The 27,250-nt window shown below is 39.4% G+C and overlaps 1 protein-coding gene across 1 annotated transcript; it reads right to left on the bottom strand.

Annotated features, from left to right (window-relative positions):
• Positions 1-1,147: 1,147 nt before the first annotated feature.
• On the bottom strand, positions 1,148-25,568 carry RRN3 (RRN3 homolog, RNA polymerase I transcription factor). The gene is made up of 18 exons (XM_019710386.2): positions 25,415-25,568; positions 24,253-24,358; positions 23,382-23,438; positions 19,446-19,535; positions 19,209-19,338; positions 18,735-18,794; positions 18,307-18,370; positions 17,492-17,561; positions 14,768-14,866; positions 13,272-13,361; positions 12,090-12,228; positions 10,725-10,855; positions 9,597-9,727; positions 8,468-8,652; positions 6,724-6,832; positions 4,955-5,107; positions 3,940-4,027; positions 1,148-3,040 (listed from the first exon to the last, which is right to left on the bottom strand). The coding sequence occupies exons 1-18, from the start codon at positions 25,501-25,503 to the stop codon at positions 2,879-2,881; spliced, it is 1,953 nt and encodes a 650-aa protein (XP_019565945.2). The 5' UTR covers positions 25,504-25,568; the 3' UTR covers positions 1,148-2,878.
• Positions 25,569-27,250: the final 1,682 nt, after the last annotated feature.

Consider the following 27,250-nt stretch of genomic DNA (forward strand, 5'->3'; position numbering starts at 1 on the left):
GAGGAACTTGCGGTGCTGCTCCGCATTGGGCTGTATTCAGTAAACAATAAACGCAAACTATCTTAAACTGGAAAAACAGAGCCCCACACATTTAGAAATCATCACTAACATTTGGAGCTTGGCATCCAGTAGGCACTCATGATGGGCTAAAAACCCTCGGAGTAAATATCAGCAAGATGTCGTACAGTCAGTCCCTCCTGAGGATAGGCTGGTACCTTGGTGTGAGGCTGGGCTTCTCCATTCTACAACTTGGAAATGTCAGTCAAATAGATCCAACTCCACAATGCATTAGCAAAAAGTAATTTAAAAAGAGAGCGGTGAGATGCAGAGGAACCACCTCATGCAGAGCAAAAACTAGCAGATCATCATCATCTAGATTCCACCACCTCAGTGTTTTGAAACTCCCAAGGGGATTCTAGGGCAACAAGAATTAAGAACCAACACAATGAGCAGCGCCTGGTAGGGGGAGTGCTCTGTCCCTCCCTCTCCAGTTGAGAAATTAAGTTGGTACCAAGGAGGAAAGGTGGATGAAATGGAAGTTATATCTATCTTAAAAAGTGCTTCCTGTTTAACTAGACTTTGTCACCAGATAGCCAAACAGCTACTAACTGACATTACATGCATTTTCATCGAACTCTCACAAACCTAGAGTATTACTTCCACTTTACAGCTCAATAAAAGTGGAGCTCTGAGAGAACAGATCACACACTAGCTAGAAAGAGAAGCCACTTCTCATTAAAGACCCAACCATAGCAGACAGACAAAAGGATGGAACGTGGTTCTCTAAGTGAAAGTCTGCTTTTCAGTCAGGACAGAAAAATCCCTCGTTTTTATATAAGTCCCAAAGAGACTTCATCATTTTTCCCCCAGAGATGTTCCTTCGAAGCATGCACATTTTTTGAGTAAGTGTTCGTTTTCCTAGGACCAGTCCAAGCCTCAGTCACTTTAGCCTGGGTGTGATCAAGGAGAGCGACCGACACTTCAGATGCACCCGGGAGCCATTCTCATTACCAACATGCAATTTAGTTTTGAGCACTTGCAATCACACTGGCAATACTTCTGCCTCTTTAATAGTGAAGTCTCAGTCACAGTCTTCCACTGCAAAACGGTGCTTTAATGCAGATCGGTAAAAAAGAAATATCAAAAGAACGTTTGCATGAGAAACCTCTTTATTGGGGTACCTCTCTTTATTGGCATAAGAACAAGAGTTCCATGTCATTATTTTATTTTCACAATGGATTTTTTTCTCAAGCTCCTTTGAAATTAAATACTTATTTATAAATATATCCCTCTACCTTAAAGCTACTTCCCAACCCACAAAGGCCCACTTTAATATTAACTTCTACGGACAAATTTCATGTACTCATTTTATCCAGTATATAAAAATCCCACCTTTTTGTCAGCAGTTAAAAAAAAAGAGACCCTAAAGGTTCTCAAATGACTTTCCACCAAGTCACCAAAAGAAAATTACCAGTATCCAAAACTCTGTAAAGCAATAAAAATTTCTATTTTCCAAAAACGTATTTACAGACTGAAATCCAAACTCTGCATTGCCGTCAATATAATTATACAAGAGCATACAAAGCCCTAAGAAGTGAAAGCATTTCATTACAAAATATTTGTGATCCAGAAAATATTACTTGCCTTTAAATAAAAAAAAATAGGAAAAGTGGCAGAAAAATAAATATGTTTAAAGATGTCCATTTTCATAAGTAACAAAAAGGTGCACAAATAAGGAATGAAGCTAAAATATGCATGAGCTTCAAAATAACTTGAGCGGTGTTTGCACAAATTGGTTATAAACCAAGGCAGTTTAGACTCCTCTCTCTCGGTGTTTAGTTATAAAAATACAAAAAGGACCTGGCCAGAGGAGGCTTTCACTGAGCTGAATCCATGATATGAACAGCCAGTAGACAGACACTGTAGCTGTAAGTGGCTTGTTGGTGCTAGCAAAACCATTCCAACACAAAAGCTAAAATCCATCCCTGCCCTCCACAAGAAATTCACAAACTGAGAACTGGTCAACTGATTGTAGCCAAACAAACAACAAATCAATGTAACATTCCATTATAAACGAGTAGTTCCAGTTCTCACAGCACTCTTGGGAGACTCGGTGAAATATTCTGGGCTGTGTTTAATAAAACTCCAGCCCCACTGTCAGTCAATGTGAATTACATTTACCTGGAACTCTTTTACATCCATTTGTATACTCACAAGTGTATGAGTTCTGTCTGACTGTTTCCCTAAATCCTCTCTCTTCCCTCCAGGCTTTTGTTGGTCTTTGATGTCCCTGGAGATTCCTCAGTAGCAGCTCCAATTTTCAGCAGCTGGGACCAGCTCCGGCCATCTCCCCACTTCACTTCCCTGTCTTCTTGGCACCCCACTGAAATCCCAACACAAATACAGTTCCAGCAAAAGGTAAACAATGTATCTGAAATACACTCATGCTACACAGACTTTAAATAGTGTCTTGGATGATTTTCACAGAAAAGAAATCAGATCAGCAAAGTCCTGTGACCATGGCTCTGACCAAAACCTGTGTTAAAAATGCAATCTGTTAAAATAGGCAATTGCTGATCTCAGAAATTTCACAATAATTATGTCAAAAAGCTGTAACACACAATAAAGTATACATTAAACAAATAAGCCAAGCCTTCAACATTTATCATCAACTCCATTGTAAAATATTGCACATGATACTCAGTCTTTTCCTTTTGTCTGTACAGGAGCAAAAAGAAAAAAAAACCCCATCTGTTCACACACTAGAGTGAGTCTAAATTGAAAGGAAGCTGTGGAGGTGGGTACGCGCTCTAGAGTGATGTGACACTCAGATACTATGGGCCCAGGTACTGAAGGGACGATGGGCAGGAGGATGGTCTCAATCACAAATCCTCGCAATCAGAGGGGACTGGTCTGGCAAGAATAACACGGGTGGGGAGCCCACACTACTTGAAGGACTTCGGAAATGTGTGTCAAAGGAGCTTGGTGTAATTCCAACTTCGCCTTTCAGAAAGTCATCATCTTCATCTTCTAGCACCTCCTGTCAAAAGGACAGAGATTATCAATAGGATCACAGTGGTGGTGTTAAAAGCTTCTAAGAATTCCTTTCCTCAGAAATGTGTTACTTCTGGAAAGGTGAGGAAAATACTGTGATTTCAAAAGCTTCCTCTGATGCGCAATTCTTTAAAAAACAACCTACATAACTGTTCATCACACACTGTCACTATTTGTTTAAAGTCTGATTTTTTAAACAGATTTTAAGCTCAATAAGGGCAGCTGACACGACATGTCTTTCTCGCTCACTATTATAACCCAACACAAAGTGAATGAATGAATGAATGAATGACACCCCTCAAATACATAATACAGAGAAAAAGAATAAAAGGAGCTTTCCAATGCTTACTTATGAAAAGGGAAATGGGCACATTAAAGCTGACTTTCAATGTGGAAGTAAAAATGTCACAAAGAAATGAAGTTATTATTGGATTCTAATTTTCTTCTTCGGCAGTCACTGCCTTACCTGCACCTGAAGCACACTGGAGGACATGCTGCAGGCTCGCATCTTTACCACCTGTTCAAGATCTACAAAATCAATGTTAACCTCTAGGAAATTTTAATGTTACTTACAATGTCAACATAAGTCAATTTGAGATTGTTACCTGGTGGTAATGATCAAGTGGTAAAGATCTAAATTTGGTGATCTGATTTTTAATTAACCTTCATGTCCCAAAGCCAGCATGTGAAGTGTCTGGTTTAAACAATGCATCAAAAAAAACCCACAAACTCTTTTCATAAGAACAGAACCTGAGCTTGGAATTTTGTAAAGGCAGAAAGAATAAAATGTCGTATTTTTTCAGTGTAACATTGCTATTTACTATTTGACTGTGATCCGTAATCACATAGGACATTCTCAGACAATGTGTTGAACCACAAATTTACCTTTTTAACAGGTTTCTTAAACTCCTGAAGTTCTTCTGCACTCATGTCTTCCCATATCTGATAAATAGGGTCAATGAATTTCTTTGACCTGTCAACAAAGATTACATTTCAAAATCAAGTTAAATACGACAGCGAAGGTCAGACATATTTAGCTCTTTTCTCACAAGGCCTATTACCCAAAAGGAAGTGAAAACTGTGGCTCAAATAATAGTGGTGTCAAAATATACTATACGTAAGTACTGTAATTAATGTGGCTCGTCTGTAAGAGTTCATATACTCCTACAGATGGGGTATCACCCCTACTGTTTCTCCACCTTGCATCAACTGATAACAAGTTATGAGATGTCCAATGAAAACAAAACTATATTATTCTGGAACTTCTTTTAGTCATATATTCCTACAGCAATTTTCTAAAAATAAGTCTGGAAAAAAGACCAATCTGGTTTTAGTCAACCAAGACGGGGGAGATAATCCCAAATTGTTGTGTTGTTAGTTAGAAACTAATAAAGCAAAAATTCTGCTTTGTTATACAAATGTAAAGTTAAGACTGGCTTGGTGGTTTTTCAGAATTACCCATCGAGATAAATCTTTTGGCTTTCGTTTATCCTGTGCGACAGTATGGGATGTGGTCCCTAGAGGAAGGAAGAAGTCACTGGGAAGAAAGAAAAAAAGAGAGCGTCCTTCCCATTCAGGCACCTTTATCTCCACCCTGTTATATGTTTAAATCAATAGGTTTAAAGCAAAGCAAAAAATAAACAAACAATTCTTGGTGTCAATCCAGGATCCACCTAGTGGGGTAAAGACCTGCAAACCCCAGTGTGCTCTGACACTGCAGAGCCTCTCACAGGCATTCTCTATTTTGAGCCTGTGAAACACGTACAAGGAGACCGTGACACTAATACACAGCTGGGAATGGCCACTTATGACAAAGAAACCCTAAATGACAATCTTGGGGAAAGCAAACATGCTGCATTCAAATTCACCACTGAAAGGTTGACTGTCTGCAAGTACCTACCTCTTCAGCACACAAGGATCGAAGGGGAAGAAGGTGTCGAGTGGATTTGTGCAGGTTTGCACCGAGTCCCCTCCAGCTGTATTCCTAATAACTGGTAGCATCTGGCGATTGTTCCTCTCAATGATGGTGTAACAGAAGACCAGCTGGTATTTACTGTGGAACAACAGAACCAACACAGACAGAGGCGTTAGCATGCCAAATGACTCCGCACGGACATGCATGTTCATGTGTGACAGCTACACTGACCACACAGTACGGCTGAACGTAACAAGCGCAAGAAAAAAAATAACATAAAGCAAAAGGTAATGCTTTCAGATTTTAGAGTATAGTTCTCTGGGCCTACTATTTACAAGTCTACTAAGGAGAAAGAAAACGTGGCTACCAGAAAAGGAGACTGGGCTTAGATTATTAATATGCATGACTCACTAAAATTTACATGTTCAAGGTAAAAGTTTTAGTTTGCAAAAGCACATAGCTGTATTTACTTATTTATGCTATTTGTAGAAGAATTAAATTACAATCCAAATATAGCTGTATGAGTCGATATGGATCTCAGAACCATTAAGTATGTAAAAGCGGCAGCTACAGAACGATACGTCAATTCCTTGACAGACCTTTATTTCAATCTCTTGCTCCTAACCCCACTTCTCACTCCTAACCTCCGTTGATAACCCCAATCCCAAATCTAGAGCCTCTCTGCCCAGTCAGCTCATCAACTGCAGCCCCTACTCCCACCCCAAGAATATTCTAGGGGGCAGCGGCCTCTGCTTCGCTTCACCCATCCTTCTCCCGGCTGCTTCCTGGCTGCTCACAATGCTGGAACCTTTCACCCACTGAACACTACTGTTGCTTGGTTTACTTACTCCTTTTAATTCTTGATCGGTTTTGAAATCTCAGGAGAAAGAGAGAGAGAGAGAGAGAGAATACCTTGAGCTAGATGCCCAGTAAAGGAAAAATAAGGCTGCTGAACGAGAGCAGCAAGCTTTCTAAAGGAGACTCAGGGATGAAAGAATTATTTTTATCTAAGAATAGTACAGACTCTTATCCGTTGAAGATTTTAAACTATGATCCTGCCCTGAATAGCTTGACTAAATGCCCAAGGTCTTCAATTCACTTTCTACATGAGGCAGAATAATTCTGGGAATGCTTACGAAAGAGCCAGACTGCCTGCATTCAAGTCTTAGCTCTGCCCCGTCTAGCTATGACTTCACAGAAGTCATTTAATATCTCTGTGCCTCCAGCTTCCTATTTATAAAGAGGGGTTAATAATACAGTCATAAGATTGTGTGAAATTTCAGTGAGTTGCATGTAAAGTACTTAGAACTGTGCCAGGCACACAGGAAAACTATGCATTATCTGTAGCTACAAGGCCTGAGATAATACCGTCCCTCACTAAACCGACTCATATTGTTGGAGAGTTATCTCATGTCCAATCTATTTTTACTACTATCATAGGAGTCACTCTAATAACCGCTCTGGTTTGTACCCCTTAACTTACCAGTTGCCTTACTTATTTCAAAGTGCCTAGGCTTCTGTTGAATTATCCCTCTCTGGATAAAAATTAGCACCAATTTCCAATGCCACCGAAGTATAAAAACAATAGCTGCCTTTCAATGTTTCCTGCAGTATTGGGTTATTAATTTTTAAATGTTTGTTATTAACACATTTTATCAAATAATTTCACAGAAATTTAACAAAATTTTACAATACCAATACTAACATAAATTTACTTTTAAATAACTTTCACCAATAAAGTACAAATAAGTCACCTTGTAATTGCGGCAAAAAAGTTAACTACCGAGGGCAGGCAAATCTTCAGAGGATTTAGTTGACTCATCACTATACGTTCAAAATTTAGACTTTGAAGGTACATCAAACCTATGATTAAAAAAGAAAAGACTTTTTAAAAGGTACAAAGTTCACAGTCCTTAAGCACCACAGATTATTTCACCCATTTAAAAAACAAACAAACAGACTTTAAAAGACCATGTGATTTGACTTCAGCAAACAATCATGAACTAAGATGGTGAGGCAACAAAGTGAGCCTCCGCTGCCTGGAGGTAATGACTGTACAGTGTGGAAACTTCTCCATCCTGAATTCCATACAGCATGTGTGCGTGTGTGTGTGCGTATGTGTGTGTGTGTATCCCAATCTGACAAGCAACAAAAAAACAGCAAGACATACATCTCTTAAATTATTAGTAAAGTTGAGCATGTTTTAAATGTGCATTAGTTGTATTTTTTTTTACAAGGAAACTATAGATGTAGCAGGAAAAAATCAGACAGATTCCACTGTTTTAGAACTAATAGATATAATTCTCTCCTATTTAGTAAAAGACAGACACCACACTTATTGTAAGAAGCAAGCAAACCAACCTGTGCTTTAAGTGTATTGTAAGAGATTCTTTGATTTGTAGTTTGGTAAAAATGACTAAAAATAGGATAAGGTCATGGCTTATAAGAAATGTAGTCTTCAACCAGACACTTACCATTTATTTCTACAAAGAAAGGCAGAGATTTTACTTGCTTTTTGATAAAGATTTGTCCCACTAATAGTTCATAGAACTAATTTTAATCCCCATATCTACCATATCGTTCACATGATATAATATATATAATGCAACACACACACATTTCAGTTTGGAGCTGTGGTTCTCAACTCTAGGCAACTGTGCCCCAGGAGGACACCTGGCAGCGTCTGGAGACAGTTTTAGTTGTCACAACAGAGGGTGAGAAGGGGTGCTGGTAGTGGGTAGAGGGGGAGGGGTGCTAACCATCCTAGAATGCAAAGGCAGCCCCCCAAATAAAGGATGACCCAGTCCAAATGTCAGTGGGGCGGAGGTTGAGAAACTGGTCTAGAGAAAACAGCCTACTAAACCATTTGGATTATTCATGATATATAGTAAACAAAACAATTTCAATTGACTTACCTGAACATCACTCTTGGGGACTATCTACAACTAAAATACACTAACCCAAAAAACAGGCTTCATCGGGTAGATTTAAATGATCAACAACCCTTAGAAATTAGCAAAACCGAAAGCCAGCAAATTAAGTCTTTTGCTTATGTACAAAGGCACATAATCATTATGACCACAGCTCTACAGCCACCCTCCCCGGGGATCAATTTCGAATCCTCCCAATAAATTACTTCCCTGGGCTTTGGTCACCCCTGTGAAGGGGGATGACACCTGCCCCAAGGCGCTGTCATGGGGACAAGGAGGGAGCACAGCGCTGGCACCGGGCAAGACCTCGGCCTCGCCTCTGAAGAGCGTCCTCACATCTGACACGTACTCTAGCCACCACCCTCTAAGTGGGGTTCTCAACTTCAACTCCATTAGCTATTAAGAAAAGGCGTATGGGCTGCTTGAAATAATTTATAACAGTTTGACTGCATGTGTGGTTTCTGACCCCATAGTTTTCACCAAATTCTCAAAAAAGGAATCTCATTCGAAACGCTGACTAGTACACAAGAAAAACCCAGTTCACAGCCAGCAGCCCCACATCACTGACCTTCCTTCAGGTTTCCACTTAAAAGCTGCTTGTGTCTAAAAACAAAAGTGTAGAACACAGCTTGGCAGGCTGAGTAAAACGGTCCGTGGAGAGCAACATCACAAAATGCCTTTGTTCCCGAATCCTGGTTATTCAGGTATATGTGCAGCCAGTTAACCAAAAGATCTAGGCATGACTTTACAGTACTAGAGGGAAAAAGAATCCAAGTCAACTCCACTGGCTTCGTAAGAAACAGCAGGGACGTCAACACACACCATTGCCTCGCATTACAAACTTAGAGAGGTCAGTCCATAGGCTTCTTTATATATTATCCACGGGCGTAGAGGAGAAGCAAAGGAAGGAGAGGATGGGTGGGAGGGCAGACAGCCTTCTAGTTACAAGGCAGAGCACACAAACCTCATAGGAACAACAGGCAGGCCTGAAGACTGCCTCAGGTACCAAAGGATGGAGGGCGGTATCTCCTTCCAGCCGTCTTATGGGCGATACAGCCAAAGAATGGGGCGCATTTACCAACATCTTACAAGAGTAAGACAGTCTGGCTGACTTCAGCATTCTCTATGGGATTCTTTTTTTTTTTTTTTTGTCTATGGGATTCTGATGAAGTCCCATGTCAACAATTTAGGACAGAATGGCCAGATGACTTTTAGCTGTCGGGGAAGGGTTTATAACAGCCTCCATGCCCAAAGATATCTTATTGGATCACTGGAATAAAAAAGCCCAGAGCTGACCTACTACATAGATCTTTCTATTACCTTTAAAAGCATTTTTCCTTCAGCTTTAACACATACGATTCAGAATGCAAATGAAAAATGACAAACCTATAAAAAGAATTAAAACAGTACACAACACTGCACACTACCCATGGAGACAAATGGATCTTCATGTTCAAGTGCAACCATACAGAACAGATTGACAAAAGATTTACGTACAAGGTGTATATCTAAAAAAAGAGACATTTTATTCTGAAATTGCCTCTTGGAAATATAAACATCTTGCAGAGAGTGGGGGAACAGGTTTCTTTTACTTTAAAGACAGACCAAAAAAATAAAGCAGATAGTTCTTGACTTAAGACGTTATAATCTTTTTAAAGCATGATATGAAAAAGCACTTGGAAAATTAGGTTACTTACATAAGAGGAATAAATTTAGCTCTTGCTAAAAGGCTTCCAATGTAATTTCCAGCAGCTTGCCGAATGACAGCAGGATTATTCGGGTCCTGCAATTTTTTCCAGAGATGTTCCAAAAATGCTTCTGCGAATCCCTATAATGAGAAGGTATTGGACTGCTCTTCTTTAATGCTTAAGATATTCTAGCTATCAGAACCCTAAGATTTTAACTCACCAATGTGGGAAAGTCCTAGTATTTCGGTTATATTGCGAGTTAATAAATACAGTTGTTGTGGTTCTTATTTTTAAAACACCCTGAGAAAATACTATTAAACACAAAAGGCATCCCTCAGCGTTAAATAATCCAAGATTCCCCAAACTAGCTGAGCATTGAAACCAACCCTATAGATTCAGTAGGTTTGTGACAGGGATTTGCAATCTGCCTATTTTAAAAGCTCTACAAGTGATCTTGACCTTTAGCCACAACTGAAACCAGTGATAAAACACTCACGGAAACCCCTCCGGTAGGACCCCTGAGTGCAAAGTAGCCTTCCAATGTTTGAATGCACACACTGAACTTCACCAGAAACAGAAATATGGATTAAAGTACAGTAAAGTACGGTCGGTGCTTGCCTATTTATGCTATTATAGAAAAAAAACAGGCTGAGTAAACTTTTTAACAAGGATAGACCTCCATCTTCTGCCAAATAGCTCTTTTTCAAAAGCTATTAACACATACTTTGACGCAGATTGAGTTGAACCTTCTTACCCCTGACCGTTCCTCGAAGCAACAAAATAGTTGCAAAGAAGAATCTCTGGTAGTTCTTCTTTTTTTTTGCCCCCAAAATATAAAGCCAAAGCCTAAAGTTTAAAAATTCCGGATTGAAAAGTTGGCTTGGGCTAGCTAGGAGCAACTGAGAGAGAATAAAGGAAGTAAACAGTTAAAGATCCCACATGAGATTTTAATAGAGAAAGGCATGAATGAAAGGGGAGGGTACCACCTAGAGGGCCACACGCAGGATGACAATTTCAGAGCCCTTGGCTGAGCTGGCAGGCAGCAGCAATGCCCTCTATCCTTTCCACCGGTTTTTAGGGGAAAATTGTGGGCGAGAATAAAATGAGCTAAGAGAACGTCATTAATGCCATACTCACCAATTTAAAGCTGCAGAGGTAAAACATGAAAAACTGTACATGGCAGGAGGCATGGGTGGGCAGCAGGAGCTTGTCAAAGATGGTTATGAGATCACGATACAAATCCTTCGTTTTGTTGATGTCAATCTTACCTGGTTGAGAAAATATGGCATTTCAGTTTTATAAATACATTATTTTCAAGCTACCAGTTTCATTTACCAAATTTAAAAAAGAAAACAACACCAGTAAGAAATACAACATCATCCATTAACCTATGATTAAAACAAAATGCCATTTCTATCCTGCACAGATTTTCCTTTTAAGTATAATCCCTCACCTCACACACACTGCTATGATGCCATAAATGTGAGCCCTTCGAAAGGGCAATCTTACAGTTCATGAGGCAGAAGTCCTTTGATCCAGTAATTCTACTGCTAGGGATTTACCAAAGCGAATACTGAAGCTCTATGTACAAAGATGTTCACTACACAGCTACTGATAATGATGACAGTAGGGGAAAACAAAATAAGAGACCAGTTCAATACATATGATCAATAGCAACTACTTTAGACCAGTTAAATGGTATGAGAAAATGTTCACAATAAGTGAGAGGGCGGATTTTGAAACATTACATATGGTGTGATCCCCTAACCCCCCAAAAAGTACTCATATACACATGCTAACAGAAAAGAAAAAAAACCTATCAAAATGCTAATAATGGTTCTCTGAATAGCAGGAATGTGGCCATTTAAAGTGACATTTTTAATCTTCTCCTATAGTTTCCAAATTTTCTCTAGTCAACATGTAGTCTTTTTCTAACAGCCAAAAAATTGTTACATAGTCAAAGATTCAAGCCTTATTCTGAGGGGCCAAGTTTCATTCTTAAATTTAAGCAACGTGACTGGAAAAACTTCTGCTTCTTCATGGCAAAGCGTCTAGATGAAAAGCTGCATGAGAGCAAGAAGCACTATCAATTCGTTCACTTTCATACCAGCCACAACCACAGTATTAAGACCCTCAAAACTCCATACATAACACCAAACACCATCTATCATTGTCTGCAGCACCATTCGCGAACATCTTGACTGGAGTGCAATACGATCGCCACCAAAAACTGGCCAAACTCCATACATAATGTTTTAATACAGTAGTCAGTGAAAAGAGTAGGGGCTCTGAAGACAAATATAACTGAGCCTGAATCCCACTGCCACCATTTTCAAGTAACGTAATCTCTCTATGCCTTCTTTTCCTCATTTTCAAAGCAGTGATTTTTACAGGATTTCTGTCAGCACTACAGAATGAATGAAAAACACCCAGCACAGAGCCAGGTAGAGCATAGTAGGTGTTCAACACACAGCAGTTATTGGGACAATTGTAGGTTGTTACCATCTACAGAGCAGACATCTTTAATGTAGGACAAAAGTAAAGACAGCAGGATGTCCAGGCGCTCAGCGACGGGATGTACCATCCGATCGAGCCTTTGGGGATCAGCCTTTGTTTCGTGTTCAGTTTCTTCGTCTTCATCCTTTAAAGATAACGTAAAAATCTGACATTAAAAATTCAGCAAAAGTAGTCTACTGGGAAAACAGTCAGAGGAGATTATTTCCTTTAAAAGGTAAAACAAAGGAAGTACATATACACCATTCCAGGCAGGGGCTCTCAACTAGAGGTATGAAATCAGAACCACTTGTGGAGTTCAAAATGAAAGCTCGGGTTCAGAGTCCCAGCCTTTGGTTCTCATCTAGAAGACCCACCCACACAGAGCATGGCCATGAAAACAGCACCGATTCCCCAGGTCCTGGCACACACTGTGGTGGGCACTGTTGGTGCCAGGTCTCCTTTCCTAGGACAGGGCACCCATCCCCCAGCTGCTATGAGTGTTGGGTGCCAACAGCTCACAGCTGACCCCGTCTCCAGGGAACTCTCCTCAGCAGACAGGGAGCCAGACCTGCTTGCACTCCTTCTAGCCCCTCCCCCTCAGAACTAATGACTGACGGACATGGGGTCACGAGAGGCCATCCTTGGTCTGAAGCTGGGCCCCACTCTGTGATGCAATCATGTTCCAGAGCTCCTGGTGGGATCAGGCTGTAGCTACTTTCCAACTGAGAACAAACTCTGGCTTAGGTCCTGCCCCTGCCCTTTCCTACTTGCTCATACCCTTGTCCCCAGGGCACCTGAATCCTGTCTCAAGCTCACCTCCAGTGAACCCAACTTAAGCCATTGCCCCAGGTAGAGAAGTACTGTTAGGTACACTACTTGTGAAATACAGCAAGTATACTGGAATGCCTTTCTATCTATCACTCCCTCACAAACAATATGCAGTTTACACAAACAAACAAAGAACAAAAAGAATGGTGCAGCATACTTGACCAAAGCCAAATTCAAAGCCTTGGAAATAAACCAACACGTTGCCAAAAGCAACATGGCAGCGAACAACTTCATTTAAGAAATCATTTTCAAGTTTGCTGAACTACTGTAAAGCCTTGAAGATGAGACGCCATTAGCTGTGTCTTCCCACCCTCTGGAATTATGAACTGTGTCCCCCTGTTTTCACTAATAAACACCCACCATGTTAAACAATCCTTCTGTGGCATCTGTTCCACTACTGGTTTGAGCTATTTCTTCAGCATCTTCAATATCCTGCCGGGATGCACTCACCTACATTATAACACGGGAAAAAAGAGAAAAGAATAAAAACACTTCAAGTACAACGACATTTTTGGGGGACTAGAAATTCACCTGACACACATACTTTAAAGGTGCCCAGCTGAGCACCGTATATAGCACTATAACTCGTTACACAATTAAGGTACAAACCTATAAATTGCTCTGGTTCATGAAGGGATTTACAAGAGTACATATAAATCAAGCTCCTTTTACTAGATACTTATTTCTATAAAATCATATGAACCGTGGTGTGTTAGTGTAAATCGGACAGCTTCCACAAACTCAACACTCAGATTCTAACTCTTACTCTGCACAGACACTCACACGTGCTATACAAACATATCTCCAACTCTTCCTGGACTTGCCTCATTACAGCCTCTTCTCCCTCATCAATGCTCTCCTCCATCCACTCATCTCCAGTCCACAAACCTCGGCTCTCCAACCCTGATATGCCTCTCACCCGTCTCATCCCCTTTTCACCACAAACCCTCACCACGGTCTCTAACAGCCCCACTTCCTAACCATCCACACTCCCTCCTGAAATGCAGTGTCCCCCTCCACATTGACAAGGCAACAGACTACCTCTAAGACCACCAAATCCAACGACTTTTGTTTTCTTTCTCCTTAAAAATGTCAGCAGTATCTCCTGCCGCTGACCAAACCCTTCCTTCTTCCAGACCCTCCCTGCGTATCCACACTCTCGGTTTTCCTCCCACTTCCGATCATACTTCCTCTTCTGTCCTAAATCGCATCACCGCACAGGTTTGTACTCAGTCCTCTACCTGCAGCTATACCTGCTTGTGAATATTCGCCATCTAGCTTCCCCACCTGCACCTCCATCCATCCAAAATGGAACTCATCGTCTTCCATCTTCCTCCTGCCTTTTCTCACTACTGTTAATGGCAACCCCAAGATTCTATTCCCCAGGGAGCTAGCTACCTTTGAAGGATTCCTTTTCTTAACCCCTACTTCTCCACTTCCAACTCAGTCTCGAGGACTGGTTCACCTTCCCTCCACAATTCACTAGAATCCACCACTTTCTTCATTCCCACTGAACCTTACTGCAGGCCCCTTATAAAAAGGTATAAAGAACGTCAACATGACTTCTTTAGGATACCATCTGACTCCTTCCAACTACATGAGGTTTTTTAGCTCACAATAATGCATGTGTTTCATTCATCGCATTTACCACATTTGACATTGGTGTGACTAAGTGATGCCTTGTTCCCCAACCAGGAGAGACAGGACGGTTTGTTTATAACTCCCAGCACATCGATGAATTTCAAGAAACGTATAAAGAAATGAATCACAAGTGGAACTCTTTTCCATTGTTGCTACTATCGTTTTACAAACTATGATTATAACAAATTCAGAAAAACTGATTATTAAATACTTACATCCAACTTGAGTAGCTTTTCAATAACAAGCTCCAGAATTTCATGCCTCAAGGTTGGGAAATACACACTAATCCTTAGTAAGTTATGAACGTAACATTCCTAAAACATAAAAAGATAAACATTTCAACAGAGAATATTTCATAGTTATGTAAGCAAAGCATCAATTACACAACCTTTAGTCCAAGTTATTCAAACATAAAAAACATACTATCTAGTAACACAGAAACCATGCTGTTTATATATTAGGTTGGTGCAAAAGTAATTTCGTTTTTTGCAGTATTTTTAACCTTTTAAACTGCAATTACTTTTGCACCAACCTAATAGTTTCTGTATACAGGGGGTAGACTGCTGCTATGTCAACGTCGAGGGGGAAATTGCAGTAGGGTATAATCAATCTAATACCTCAATAAATTAAATTTATAGTTTATATACTTCTATAGTGTCTTTAAAAACAAGATTGTTGAGATATAATTTATATACATTTCACCCATCTAAAGTATACAAGTCATTGGTTTTCAGTATATTCAGTTGTGCAACTACTATCACAATCAATTTTAGAACATTTTCATCATCCTAAAAAGAAATACTTCATCTTTGGGTAAAGAGCCTCCCCAGAGCCCTAAGTAATCACTAGTCTGTCTATCTCTATGAATTTGCCTTCTAGACATTTCATGTAAGTGGGATCTTAAAATATGTGGTTTGAGCATGTTCTCAAGATTAATTAATATTATAGCAAGTAAACCATTCCTTTTAATTGCCAAATAACATTCCATTGTATAGACATACCACATTGTTTATCAGCTGATAAACATTTGGTAGTTTCCATATTTTCACTGTTATGAATAATGCCCCTTTGAACATTCATGTAAACCTTGTGTGAACATGTTTTCATTTCTCCTGGGTATATACCCAGCAGTGGAAATGTTGGGTCATATGCCAATTTTATGTTTAACCGTTTTAAGGAACTGTCAGTCTATTTTTCCAAAGCAGCTGAGCCAATTCCCATTTTACATTCCTATCAGCATCGGATGAGGGTTCTGATTTCTCCACCTCCTCACCACCACTTGTTACTGTCGTTCTGAGGACAGCCATCCTAGTAGGTGCCACGAGGTATCTCACTGTGATTTTGACTTGCATTTCCCTATGGCTAATGATGTTGAGCTTTTCATATGCTCATTGGTCATTTGTGCGTCTACTTTGGAGAAATACCTATTCAGATGCTTTGCCCATTTTAAAATTGGGTTATTTGCCTTTTGATTATTATTAAGAGTTCTTTATATATTCTAGATATAACCTTTATCCAATATATGATTTGTAAATATTCTCCCATTATTTGGGTTCTCATTTAACTTTCTTAAGATGTCCTATGAAGCACAACAGGTTTTAATTTTGATGAAGTCAAATGTACCTATTTTTTCTCTGGTTGTTTGTGCTTCATGTGTCATATCTAGAAATTTTTGCCTAATCCAGGGTCACAAAAATTTTCACCTATGTTTTCTTCTAAGTCTTTTTTGGCTTTTACATTTAAGTATTTTATTCATTTTGAGTTCACTTTTGCATATGGTATAAGGAGGGGTCCTACTTCATTCTTATGTGAAGATATCTACTTGTCACAGAACCATTTGTTGAAAAGACTTTTCTTTTCCCCATTAAGCTGCCTTGTACAATTGGTTTTTGTATATTTGTCTTTTATCCTATAACCATGCTAACTTATTTACTAGCTCTAATAATGTTTTTGTGGATTCCTCAGAATTTTTCTACATGCAAGACTATACCACCTGCAAATACAGATAGATTTACTTCTTCCTTTCGAATCTGTATCCCTTTTCCTTTTCTTGCCTAATGGCTCTGGTCAGAACCTCTAGTGTAACAACGAACAAAAGTAGAGAAGCAGAAATCCTCGTTTTCTTCCTTATCTTGGGAAAGCTTTCAGTCTTTCACTACTGAGTAGTATGTTAGCTGTGTTTTCATAGATGTCCTTTACCAGATTGAAAAAGTTCCCTTCTGGTTTTGCCACGAAAGAGTTTTGGTGTTTTTGTGTCAAATGTTTTTTCTGCATCTATTGAGATGATCATGGGATTTCTGTCATTTATTCTATTGACATGGTATGTCGTACTAATTGAGTTGGGGGTATTAAATCAACCTTGTAATCCTAGGATAAACTTCACTTGGCCAGGTGCATAATTCTTTTTATATGCTGCTAGATTCAGTTTTCTAGTATTTTGTTGAGGATTTTTGCATGTTTGTAAGAGATACAGGGTTTATAATATTCCACTTGAAGCAGACTATCACAAACATTAGCAACTTTATCAGCTCCTTATTTAATACCTGTAATACCTTATTCAGGAAAAAATAATCTATGCTTAGAAGGGAACAAGTATTATTTATTAAAAACTACACAAATGATCTAAAACTTGCAAAGGAACAGGTAAAACTTAGAATTTATCATAGAAGGCTCTGCCTTTATATTCAAATAAGACATGTCTACAATTGCTAATACATGAACTGTTATCTTCTAGTAATTTTGATCTCTATAGACATTAAGGCAATTCAGATATTTCTGAAATGGACTCTGTCCTTGACTTGCACAGAGGAATAGAAGAAGGAGGTACTGGGGACCCTTAGTCACTTGCTAACGAAAGAATGTGAGTTAATTTCTTAGACCTGACATCCCCTAAAATTAAATCACACAAAACAACTTTTCCATATGAAAAGATTCCTTACCAATGTTCTCTCTGATTTTCTAACGAATGGAAATTTTTCCACCAGTATTGGCATAAGAAACCACGGTGTCCTAGTTTAAAAAAAAAAAAAAAAATCAACCAATCCATGTTAACTGCACTTTCTTGTAAAGTAACATTTCCATTCTAAGAGCAAATATGGATACAAGAGGCAAACAGTAATGCCTACCTCAAGCAACTGGAACTTAAATACATAGCTATGGAGAAAAGCTGTAGTAACTTAGGGGAAAAGAAGCTTCTAGTAACTTTGATATCAACAGCAAATTAAAGAGGAATTCTTTTTCTACAAAAGTAACAAAGAGCAACATTTCCTAGCACACATATATATTATTTTAAAAAGGAGAAAAACTTACAATTTGGACTTTTTTTTTTAAAAAGTTAGCAAATAGTAAACTCACAGAGGGAACCTAAAGTCCACCCCTCCAAAAGAAACCCACACCTTACAAGCTTTTCTTAGAACTGCAATTTTTATCACATGGCATGACAAACACAGAGGTTTCTCACTGAAAACGTTTGGATATCATATCTGTTGAGGATAAAGGCAAATTTCGAACCACTATACATAACTTGGGGGAGAATTTGCATACATATTTTGAAAGATAAACACAATGAATAGAGAATTGAAATGTCATTTTTTTATAGAATGTGATGTTGTATCAACAGGATACGCAGCATACAACACGCAGCAGACAACTTAAGTTTGGATGCTATGAGCATTTTGTAATTTTCTACTAATTGATGATAATTTTCTTGAGACTTAGACACCATGATTTAAAATACATAAAAAAGTATACTCACGATGGGACATATCTTGCTATTATTTGCAATGCCCTGTGACATGTGTCAAAATTTGCAGGAAGATCTACAAGACGAAAGGTGAGAGTATGAGCATCATAATAAAACTGAAAACTGAAAAATTATGTACTTGAAGCTAAAAACATCTGGTAGCCAAAACAGAATCATTTATCAGTGAAATAATAATTTCAAGATTTTTCTCTATAGCCAACTATAAATGAAGATTAAATGGACTAATTATATAAGTAATGCAATGAGGGCAAATAATTGCAGGTTAGTGGTCAACATAACAAAAAAATTCCATCAAAGGTTGCCGCTTGTTGCAGTCTACCTATTAAAATAGATTCTGGAGTTACCAGTAAACTTTTTCATTCAGCATGCATGCTCTAAGACACAGCAGGCATTTCTTGCTTTATTAACTTTATACTTACTATCATCTTCGTCATCAGAATCTGAAACATCTATGTCACCTTCCTTAGTGACCACTCGGGCTTTTGAGAGAAAAACAAAATATGTTATTCTTTCATTGACCTAAACAATCAACAGCTACACAAAAAAGTGATTTTTCCACTGTCCAAACTAGTATAATGATTAAGTTTATAATCTGGTAAAAAAAGTGTCAAGTAACTTTACAGTTTTTAAACACCTAAAAATTTCTGAGTTCTAAGACTTCGTCAGAAGCTCATTCAACCCAATTGCAACCCATAAAAATCACAGCAACAAACAAACCCAGACACTTCCACAGAGGTCATTATAGGGAACACACAGACACACCAGAACTGAGGCCAACATGCATCCTGGGATCTTCCATGTGGCCCAATCTCCAGTGTACTGGGAAGGTAGTATTTTAATCAACAGATATTTAGAAAGTAAATAATCAAAGCAAACAAAGAGGAACCACTCACGAGGAACAAAATGAGACGCAATCATGCTGAGACATGGTCTGAGGAAGACAGTCTGTGCTGACACAAGATTACCAAGAAAAGCCAAATATTCCTCCACCACTGTCTGACTTCTATTCAACCACTGTAATCTCTAGAGGCAGAAGAAAGAGAAAGAAAAGAGAAACAGTTGACTGATACAGTATATATTATTTTTAAGGTACTGAATTACACACTAGTCAGTGAAATAAATGAACTTACCAATAGAATACTGATGAGCTGCTCAAAGTCTTTGGTCAAGTACATGATGGAGGAACGGAATTCTAACAACCAATTAATGATCTGGTCATCCTGAAGTTAAACAAAGAAAAGTACTTTCAAAATCACAAATCTTCGAAAATAAAAGAAGGTATCTATCATGCATCAATCATCTATCAATAATATTAAATTAGGGGGCAATGTCACAAACTTGGACTTAAGCCACAATTGGGATGAAAATTTCTTAGTTTGTATCAACCTGGAAAAAGATGTTATATTAAATTTTCCCGTTTTAGAAAAAAGTAATGTAGTGACTCTTACATACAGGAAAAAGAATTAAATGTTACTACTTCATTCTCATTGTTTGCCCTAAGAGGGTGTTTGAAAACATCTCAAATGTTGACACGTGGGACTTTTTAAATTACAAAATTATAGCAGATGCAAATATTACAGACCATAAGGACCAATAACTACCTGTCTCCTCTATATTCATGCTGGTATGCAAGCATGTTGATAACATTCAATCTAAGTTGATTAATTAGTCATCAATAAATAAAAGTTTTCTCAACCCAACCTGTAATTGGGTTTAAATGTTTTAAGATGTGTTATGTATAAATGATGGTTCCACTACTCCATGAAACAGTTGTCAGGCAATAAAATTACTGTTCACAACTTTTAGTGACATGGAAAAAACTGCTAAGTGAAAAAAAAAACAAGCTATGAATGAAATACATAACTGGTATCAGTTCCTTAAAATAAAGATATTGTTTGTATTCACACACACAAACACACCATACACAAGAAAAAACTAAAAGCCCCATTTTTTAAAATTTTTTTTAAGGAGGGCACAGTTCACAGTGGCCCATGCGGGGATCGAACTGGCAATCTTGGTGTTATCAGCACCATGCTCTAACCAACTGAGCTAACCAGCCACCCCAAAGCCCCATTTCTGAAAGAAAAGGATTAATGCTGATTAAGACTCAGTACAAGAAACAGATATAAACAAAAGCAATAGTGTTGCATCTATAGCAACACACCATTAACAGTCTTGTACCTATAGTGATAGACTATTAATAGGGTTATACCTACAGTTACAGACTATAGGGAGTAGCACTTAGTGAGAACACACCAGGTGCCAGGTATGGTGCTCAATGCTTATATAGCTTTTCCTAATTCTAATAACACAAAAGGACTACTATTATTCCATTTTACAGCTGAGTAAACTGAGGCTAAGAGACATTAATAAGCAACTTGTCCAACCAAGGCAATAAAGAACCAGGTTCAAACCTGTGTCTGGGTCAAAGCCTATACTCCGCCCACTCACCCACAATGCCTTGCTCCACCTTTTCCCCATCTCCATTCAACCACTGAGTGCTTTCTGTGCGCTATGTGACAAACTTCGATGGAACTGACTGTGTTCTGATGAAAGCACAAATAAGCTGTCAGTAAAATAAAGTAAATCACAACTCATTTGCACTGTGGTGCTTTCAAAATGTCCACAACCACGAAGGGTAACATTAACAATGGCTCACCACCACCTGAGGCACAGAAGACAAGCCAAGTTATGTGCAAATGAAAACGAGTTAGCTCTATCCTATTGCTTTTCCATTTAAAAAAAAGTACAACAAAATTATAAGGGTAAGATTTAAAGTACTCTATCTTTTTAAAGCAACCAGTGACAGACTTTGGTGCTTTAATACTGAAGCAAATTACTTGCAACACCCTCTGAACTAACACAGACACAAGTGGTGTGACATCAGCATGTCAATATGCTGAAGATGGTAAGTGCTGATATAAACTACAGCAGAACACAACGAAAACGGTCCTTTGTACCTGGGGAAGAAGGCAAGGATCAGGGAACGCTTTCAGCAGGAAGTGATGCTTCTGCTATCTACTTTATTTCCCAATTTTTTTAAATAAATTTTTTATTGGGGAATATTGGGGAACAGTGTGCTTCTCCAAGGCCCATCAGCTCCAAGTCATTGTCCTTCAATCTAGTTTGCGGAGGGCACAGCTCACTGGCCCATGTGGGAATTGAACCGGCAGCCCTGTTGTTCAGAGCTTGTGCTCTGACCAACTGAGCCACCCGGCCGCCCAACTTCTGCTGTCTTTAAACAGAATGAGTATTCTCTAGGGGCTATATTCCTCACACAGGGAAAAGCATGTTTTAAAAAACCGAAAGTAGTTCTGTATGGCTGGAGCGCATGGTGAGCAAGCCAGCAGATAAATCTGGGGAGCACAGGGGGCCACATGGGGCCAGATAAATCACTGAAGTCCTTGTAAACCACATTTGCAATTAGAAAGATTTGCTGGAAGTGTGGGGAATGGACTAAGTGAACAACCATGCGCTACATAGTAAGAGAGAACCAGGGAAAGCTCCATTGGAGAACATGACGTTTCAGCAGGATCTCAAAGACTGGGAGTTTTGTAGGTTACAGTCATGGACAGTCCCCGATTTATGATGGTTTGACTTAAAACTCCACAGTCAGTCGACAAGGTCCTGTAGTAGTAAACACTAATATAGTACTTACTTTGTGCCAGGAACTGTTCTAAGATTTTAACATTTATTAACTCTTTAATCCTTACAACCAGTGCTTGAGGTAAGTACTACCATTGGTTCCCATTTGATAGATGGGATGACTAAGGCACAGAAGTGCAAGAATTTGTCTTCAGTCAGAACGCTAGTAAGGGAAGGGTGCCATGTAGCCAGATATAGGACTTTTTGCAACCAGAAAAAAAGGCATGTGCACAGGCATCAAGATGAAAAGTGGCAAATGCATGGAATAAAGTATCTAGTGAGACTGAACCCAGAAAAAACATCATAGGCCACGCAAAGAAGCTGGTCCTTTATTCTTCAATAGGCATGAAGTTTTTCAGTAGGGCAGTGACATGTTCATGAGAAACGACAGAAAGGCTCCAAGGTTCCTAGCTCAAGAATCAGGTAAGCAATAAATCAGTTAAGCATATAAAGAAGGCTGTCGAAGGAGTAGGTTCAGGAGAGAGAGAAAATGCTAAGTTTGTAGCACATACTAATAGAATGCGAAGTTTGTAGCAAACACTAATGCTACAAAGAATTAGTATGAGGCTTGAAAAAAAAGCCCACTGAAATCAGCAGGAGAAATCACCGGTAATCTTCTCATAGTAATTACAGCAGTGGACTTAACCATGAATGGGAAATCAAAGTCTGGACCGTGTCAGCAGGAACAACTAGCAAAAGCCCTTGCTTTGAGTGAGGTGCTATTTAAGTGCTTCTCATATATTAACTCACTGGACTCTCTTAAAACCTCTACGTTCAAAAAACTTCCCGTTTTTCTGGTTTTACAAAGTGGAAACAGAGGCAGAGAGGTTAAACAACTTGGCCAAGTTCACACACTGGGTAACAGTGGAGATGGGATTTTATCCCAGGCAATCTGATTACCACTGTATGGGAATAAACTATTCTTTCCAAAATTGGGCAATAAAGGAAGAAAAGGGAAACAAAATGTACTGAGTGGTTTTTACAAGACAGGTATATACTGTATATTAAAGTCTGAAACAATGAGAGTAGTGACTTGAAAGGCAAGTCATGTTTTGTTGTTTCTGTTTTACTGTTTTAGCATTGGAGAAATGTGAGAGTTGCCTGCTTTCTCAACTTTGATGCTACTGACATTTTGGACTTGATAATTCATTATTGTGGAGAATTTTATTTCAACAGCACCCTTGTCATCTACTCATTACATGCCAGTAACACACGTCCCTTCCTCCTGTTGTGACAACCAAAAATGTCTCCAGTTTATCACCAAATAAAAGGGGTCAGAACTGCCCCTGGTTGAGAACCACTGGGTTAAAGTAAGAATGGATCAGAGGGAGAGAGCAAGTTCTAAAGGATGGCATAGGACCAAACAAAAGTGCAAACTAACAGCTGTTAGTTTGGTAATGATCAAACACAAAATTAATTACCTTTATGTCTGGATCTAACAACTGGTTCTTCAATAACTCATAGTCATTTGTTTCACCCTTAACAAGAAGAGGGGAAAAATGAAGTTTTACTTGCTTTGGTTTCCGGTTAAAGATCAACAGCAGGACATTTAACTATGCCTAACATCTGATAAAATTACAATAGGAACACTGTAACTTCCACATATCAATTGTGGACTGTAAACTCATCGACTACAAAATTTAAAAACCCATGTTAATGGAGTTAGGGGACTTGGAAAGAAGAAAATGACAATTAAAAAGCCATTTATATTTCAGTATACTTGTGCACTGACATTTGAATGATTGTCGGTACTTCAAGATACTATCCACTCACATGTATGAATATAAATGCATATGACATAAAATAGTCACGTCAATTATAGCTCAATTTAAATACAGTAAGTCATTCGCACTTTTCCTCCATTACTGAGATTTACAAGAATCACTTCTAAGTTAACACAAAAAAAAACCCTCCAAAAATCCGTATTAATCGAGCTGGTTTATTGTCCCAAAGTAATACTTAGCTAATTCCTTAAGAAATAAAATGCTGTGATCTAATGGTTTTTTACTCTAGCATTTGCTGAAGTTTTTTAAAGATACCATGTAAATGCAGCAGCTGAATAGGTGTGACTTCAGCAAAGAGGTTATTATTCTGAATTTGAGCTGACAGCATCATGCTGTTATTAAATATCTGATTTCAAGATGGGTATCTAAAATTCATCTTATTATGTCAACTCATCTTTAGTATAAGACCTATAATTGTATTCTGACAAAAATGAACCTCAGTATGTCAATTACATCTCAATAAAGCTGGGGGGAAAAACACCAAACCTCACATATTATCTACTCTTACCTTTCTGTACTTCAGCAAGACTTCTGTTACAGTCCCACCAAACCGAACAGTTTTTCTTGGGGGAGAGTTGAAGAAATCATTCTCTAATGTAAGCATATCTGAAATCCTGTACAACCAAGATTATTAAGCTATTAAATGTATGACGGAGGATGATAAAAATCATAATAGTCAACATTTTTGAACTATTATCATTCAGTGGGACAACTCTAAAGCCTCTTAACTGGCCTCCCTGCTTCCACTCTTATCCCCCAACAATCCTGACAAACAAAAACCAAACCTCAATATATCAATTATCTCAATAAAGCTGGCGAGGGTGGGCAGGGGGTGGGGGGTGGGGGGGTAGAGGGACAACACACCAAACCTCATGAGCTCCTTCTAGTAAGGCCTCTCTCTCCTATTAGAACTCCAGAGATCTAATGATCTTTCAGAAACTTAGAACAGATCATGCTGTTATTAAATATCTACCCTCTTGATTAAACTCTCCAACTTTCCTGCCTCACTTAGAACATTGTGTCTTTAGATAAATTACTGTCTCCAGTGTCTAACACAATAGGTAGGCACTTAATAAATACTATGAAACATAGTATGCTAAGTGTTTTACATAGTTTGCTTCTTTTAAATAGAGCAGATGAGGGGGGAAAAAAATAAAACCATCCTACTAATGACTCAAAGTTCAGCCCCAAAGTGTTTTATGGGGGTTAGGGGCTTTAAAAGTTGAACAAGATTAAAAAAAAAAAAAAAAAATGTGTCGAAGCAAATTTCAAACAAAAACAGTTAAGATTCAATTTGCCATCAGTGATAGCATTCGGCTGATAAATAACCCAAATAGCCGGAGAATTCTTTCCAAATCTAGACGAAGGAGCGGGAGGGAAGCGTAAAGGAGCAGAACGCAGAACCCAGGCCTGGGACGCCATGAAGGACCCCAGTGGGGAGCAGAAGGGGACTCTGGGACAGAGAACAGATTCACTTCTCCAGACCCTCTCTCACCTTTGGTATCCACTTAAGGGGCGTGGGCTTACTCTTCAGAACCTGAGACGACCCTCTGCCCTCTGCTCCCACCCCACTCCATTAGCGCTGTCCCAGGCTCTGTAAGACCCGCTTCTCTAACCCCGGTCCTGGCCTTTCGTCCCAGCCGCGCAGAAGAAGCGGCTCGGAGTCTTACCCAGCTCTCGATGACCCCAACGTCTTGACCGCAGAGGCCGGAGCGGCCGCATCTCCGGGCAACCGCGTGTGAAGCACTGGGGCCGCCATTGGGCCTGATAAGTGCGACAACCTCACCTCGCGACCGGAAGTCGTTCTCGTCCTAGTACCGCCTCTGTCCCGGAAGCGGCCTGCAGCCAATCAGGAAGCCCACGTGTGGCGAGGGTAGTGCACTGGGAGGCTAGAGCGCCGCAAACGTTTTCTTCCCCCGTCCCTACGTCAGGCCCCTTCTTCTATTTGGAGGACGGCCTCCGCTTAGTGAGGTTGTGGGGCCTAGAGCGGCCCAAGTCCGCCCTGGGAGACGAGCGGTCCCCCGGGCTGGCTCTGTCCAATTCTAGGAGCCCAAAGAAAGGGCGGGACACCCGGGACGTGCTAAGCGGTGGCTGAGTTCCTCGAGTACTAACTTTTGGGATTCAAAGGATCCCTCAATCAAACTGAACAAACTGAAGCTCTGTGAGTAACCCAAACCCTCAGAGAGATGGGGCGGACTGGGGATTCGAACTAGGCTGCTCGACCCAGAATCTGGGGCTCTGTACCCACTGCACTATCTTCACAGACACCCAAGATTATCTTATCCGCAGGGAAACAGATTAGACAAAGGACTTACCTAAAAAAAACCTCAGAGCTGTGGTGATGCTGGGATGAGAAATAAAAGAATAGAGGAGGCAGTTTCCAAGAGGCGTTAACCCTTGAACTTAAAATTATGAGGGTACAGGAGCCAGACCAACAAAGCAGGGAAGGGTGTTCCAGGCATAGGGAACAGCACGTGGCAAGGCGTGGGTGCTGGTGAGGCAGAGGGAAAGAGGGACTGGCCCTCCCCTCAATTTCTAAGAGGGGAAAATGTTTCAACCTTTGGGAACTGTACAGAACTATCAAAAAATACATTATTCCATCTACAACAACTTGTTAAATATAAAGCACTCTTCTGTTTTGCAATAGTATAAAATCAGTAACTGTCTGTCTCCTGTCTCCATATGGTTCCACTATTTCTTCCCTCACTGCTGGGGAGTTCCTGCGGAATGTTGGGTAACCATCATCATTGTCCCAGGAGTAGAGGAAATTGCACCCTAGATGGTCAAGATGCTTCAAGACAGCAATTTAAGGAGGCATCTTTTCCCCTCCACCCTCAGAGGAAAAAAAATTAAATCACAGTTCACTGACACTCTCATACACTGTCAATGGAAGTTTAACCCTGTACTGCCAAGCAATTTGACAATTACTTTATTCTTTCATTTTTAAAGTCTGTCATGTATAAAAGAATGTTCATGTAAACTTAAAAACATAATAAAATGAAAACCTGTGATGTACCACTCGGTGTATGAAATAACATTAACCTGTATTATTGAAGCTTCCTGTGTGCTCCCAAATCCCACCGTCTCCCTGCTTCTTCCCAAAAGTAATCACTACACCAATGTAAAAAATAATTTACATTTGTCTTTATGTAATTACCATATGGTCCTAAACAATATACTATTTACTTTTGCTTGGTTTTGAATTTGATAAAATTATTTCCATGCTATATTATACTGCTACTTGTTTTCAATTAATTGTTTCTAGAATCCATCCGTTATATGTAGTTATATTTCATTTTCTCTGCTATATGACATTCCATTCATTATATGACTACACCATGATTTATATAACCATTTTCCTATCACCAACATTTCAATTGTTTTCTTTCTTTCCTCTCCCATTATGTACATTGCTATGAATACTCTTGTACAATCTCCTGAACCATGTGTGCCAGAGTATTTTTAGGGTAGAACTGTAGGCTTGGAGGGTATATAAGAAACAAAGA

This window comes from Rhinolophus sinicus, linkage group LG18, assembly GCF_036562045.2.
Source record: "Rhinolophus sinicus isolate RSC01 linkage group LG18, ASM3656204v1, whole genome shotgun sequence".
Lineage (NCBI taxonomy): Eukaryota > Metazoa > Chordata > Mammalia > Chiroptera > Rhinolophidae > Rhinolophus > Rhinolophus sinicus.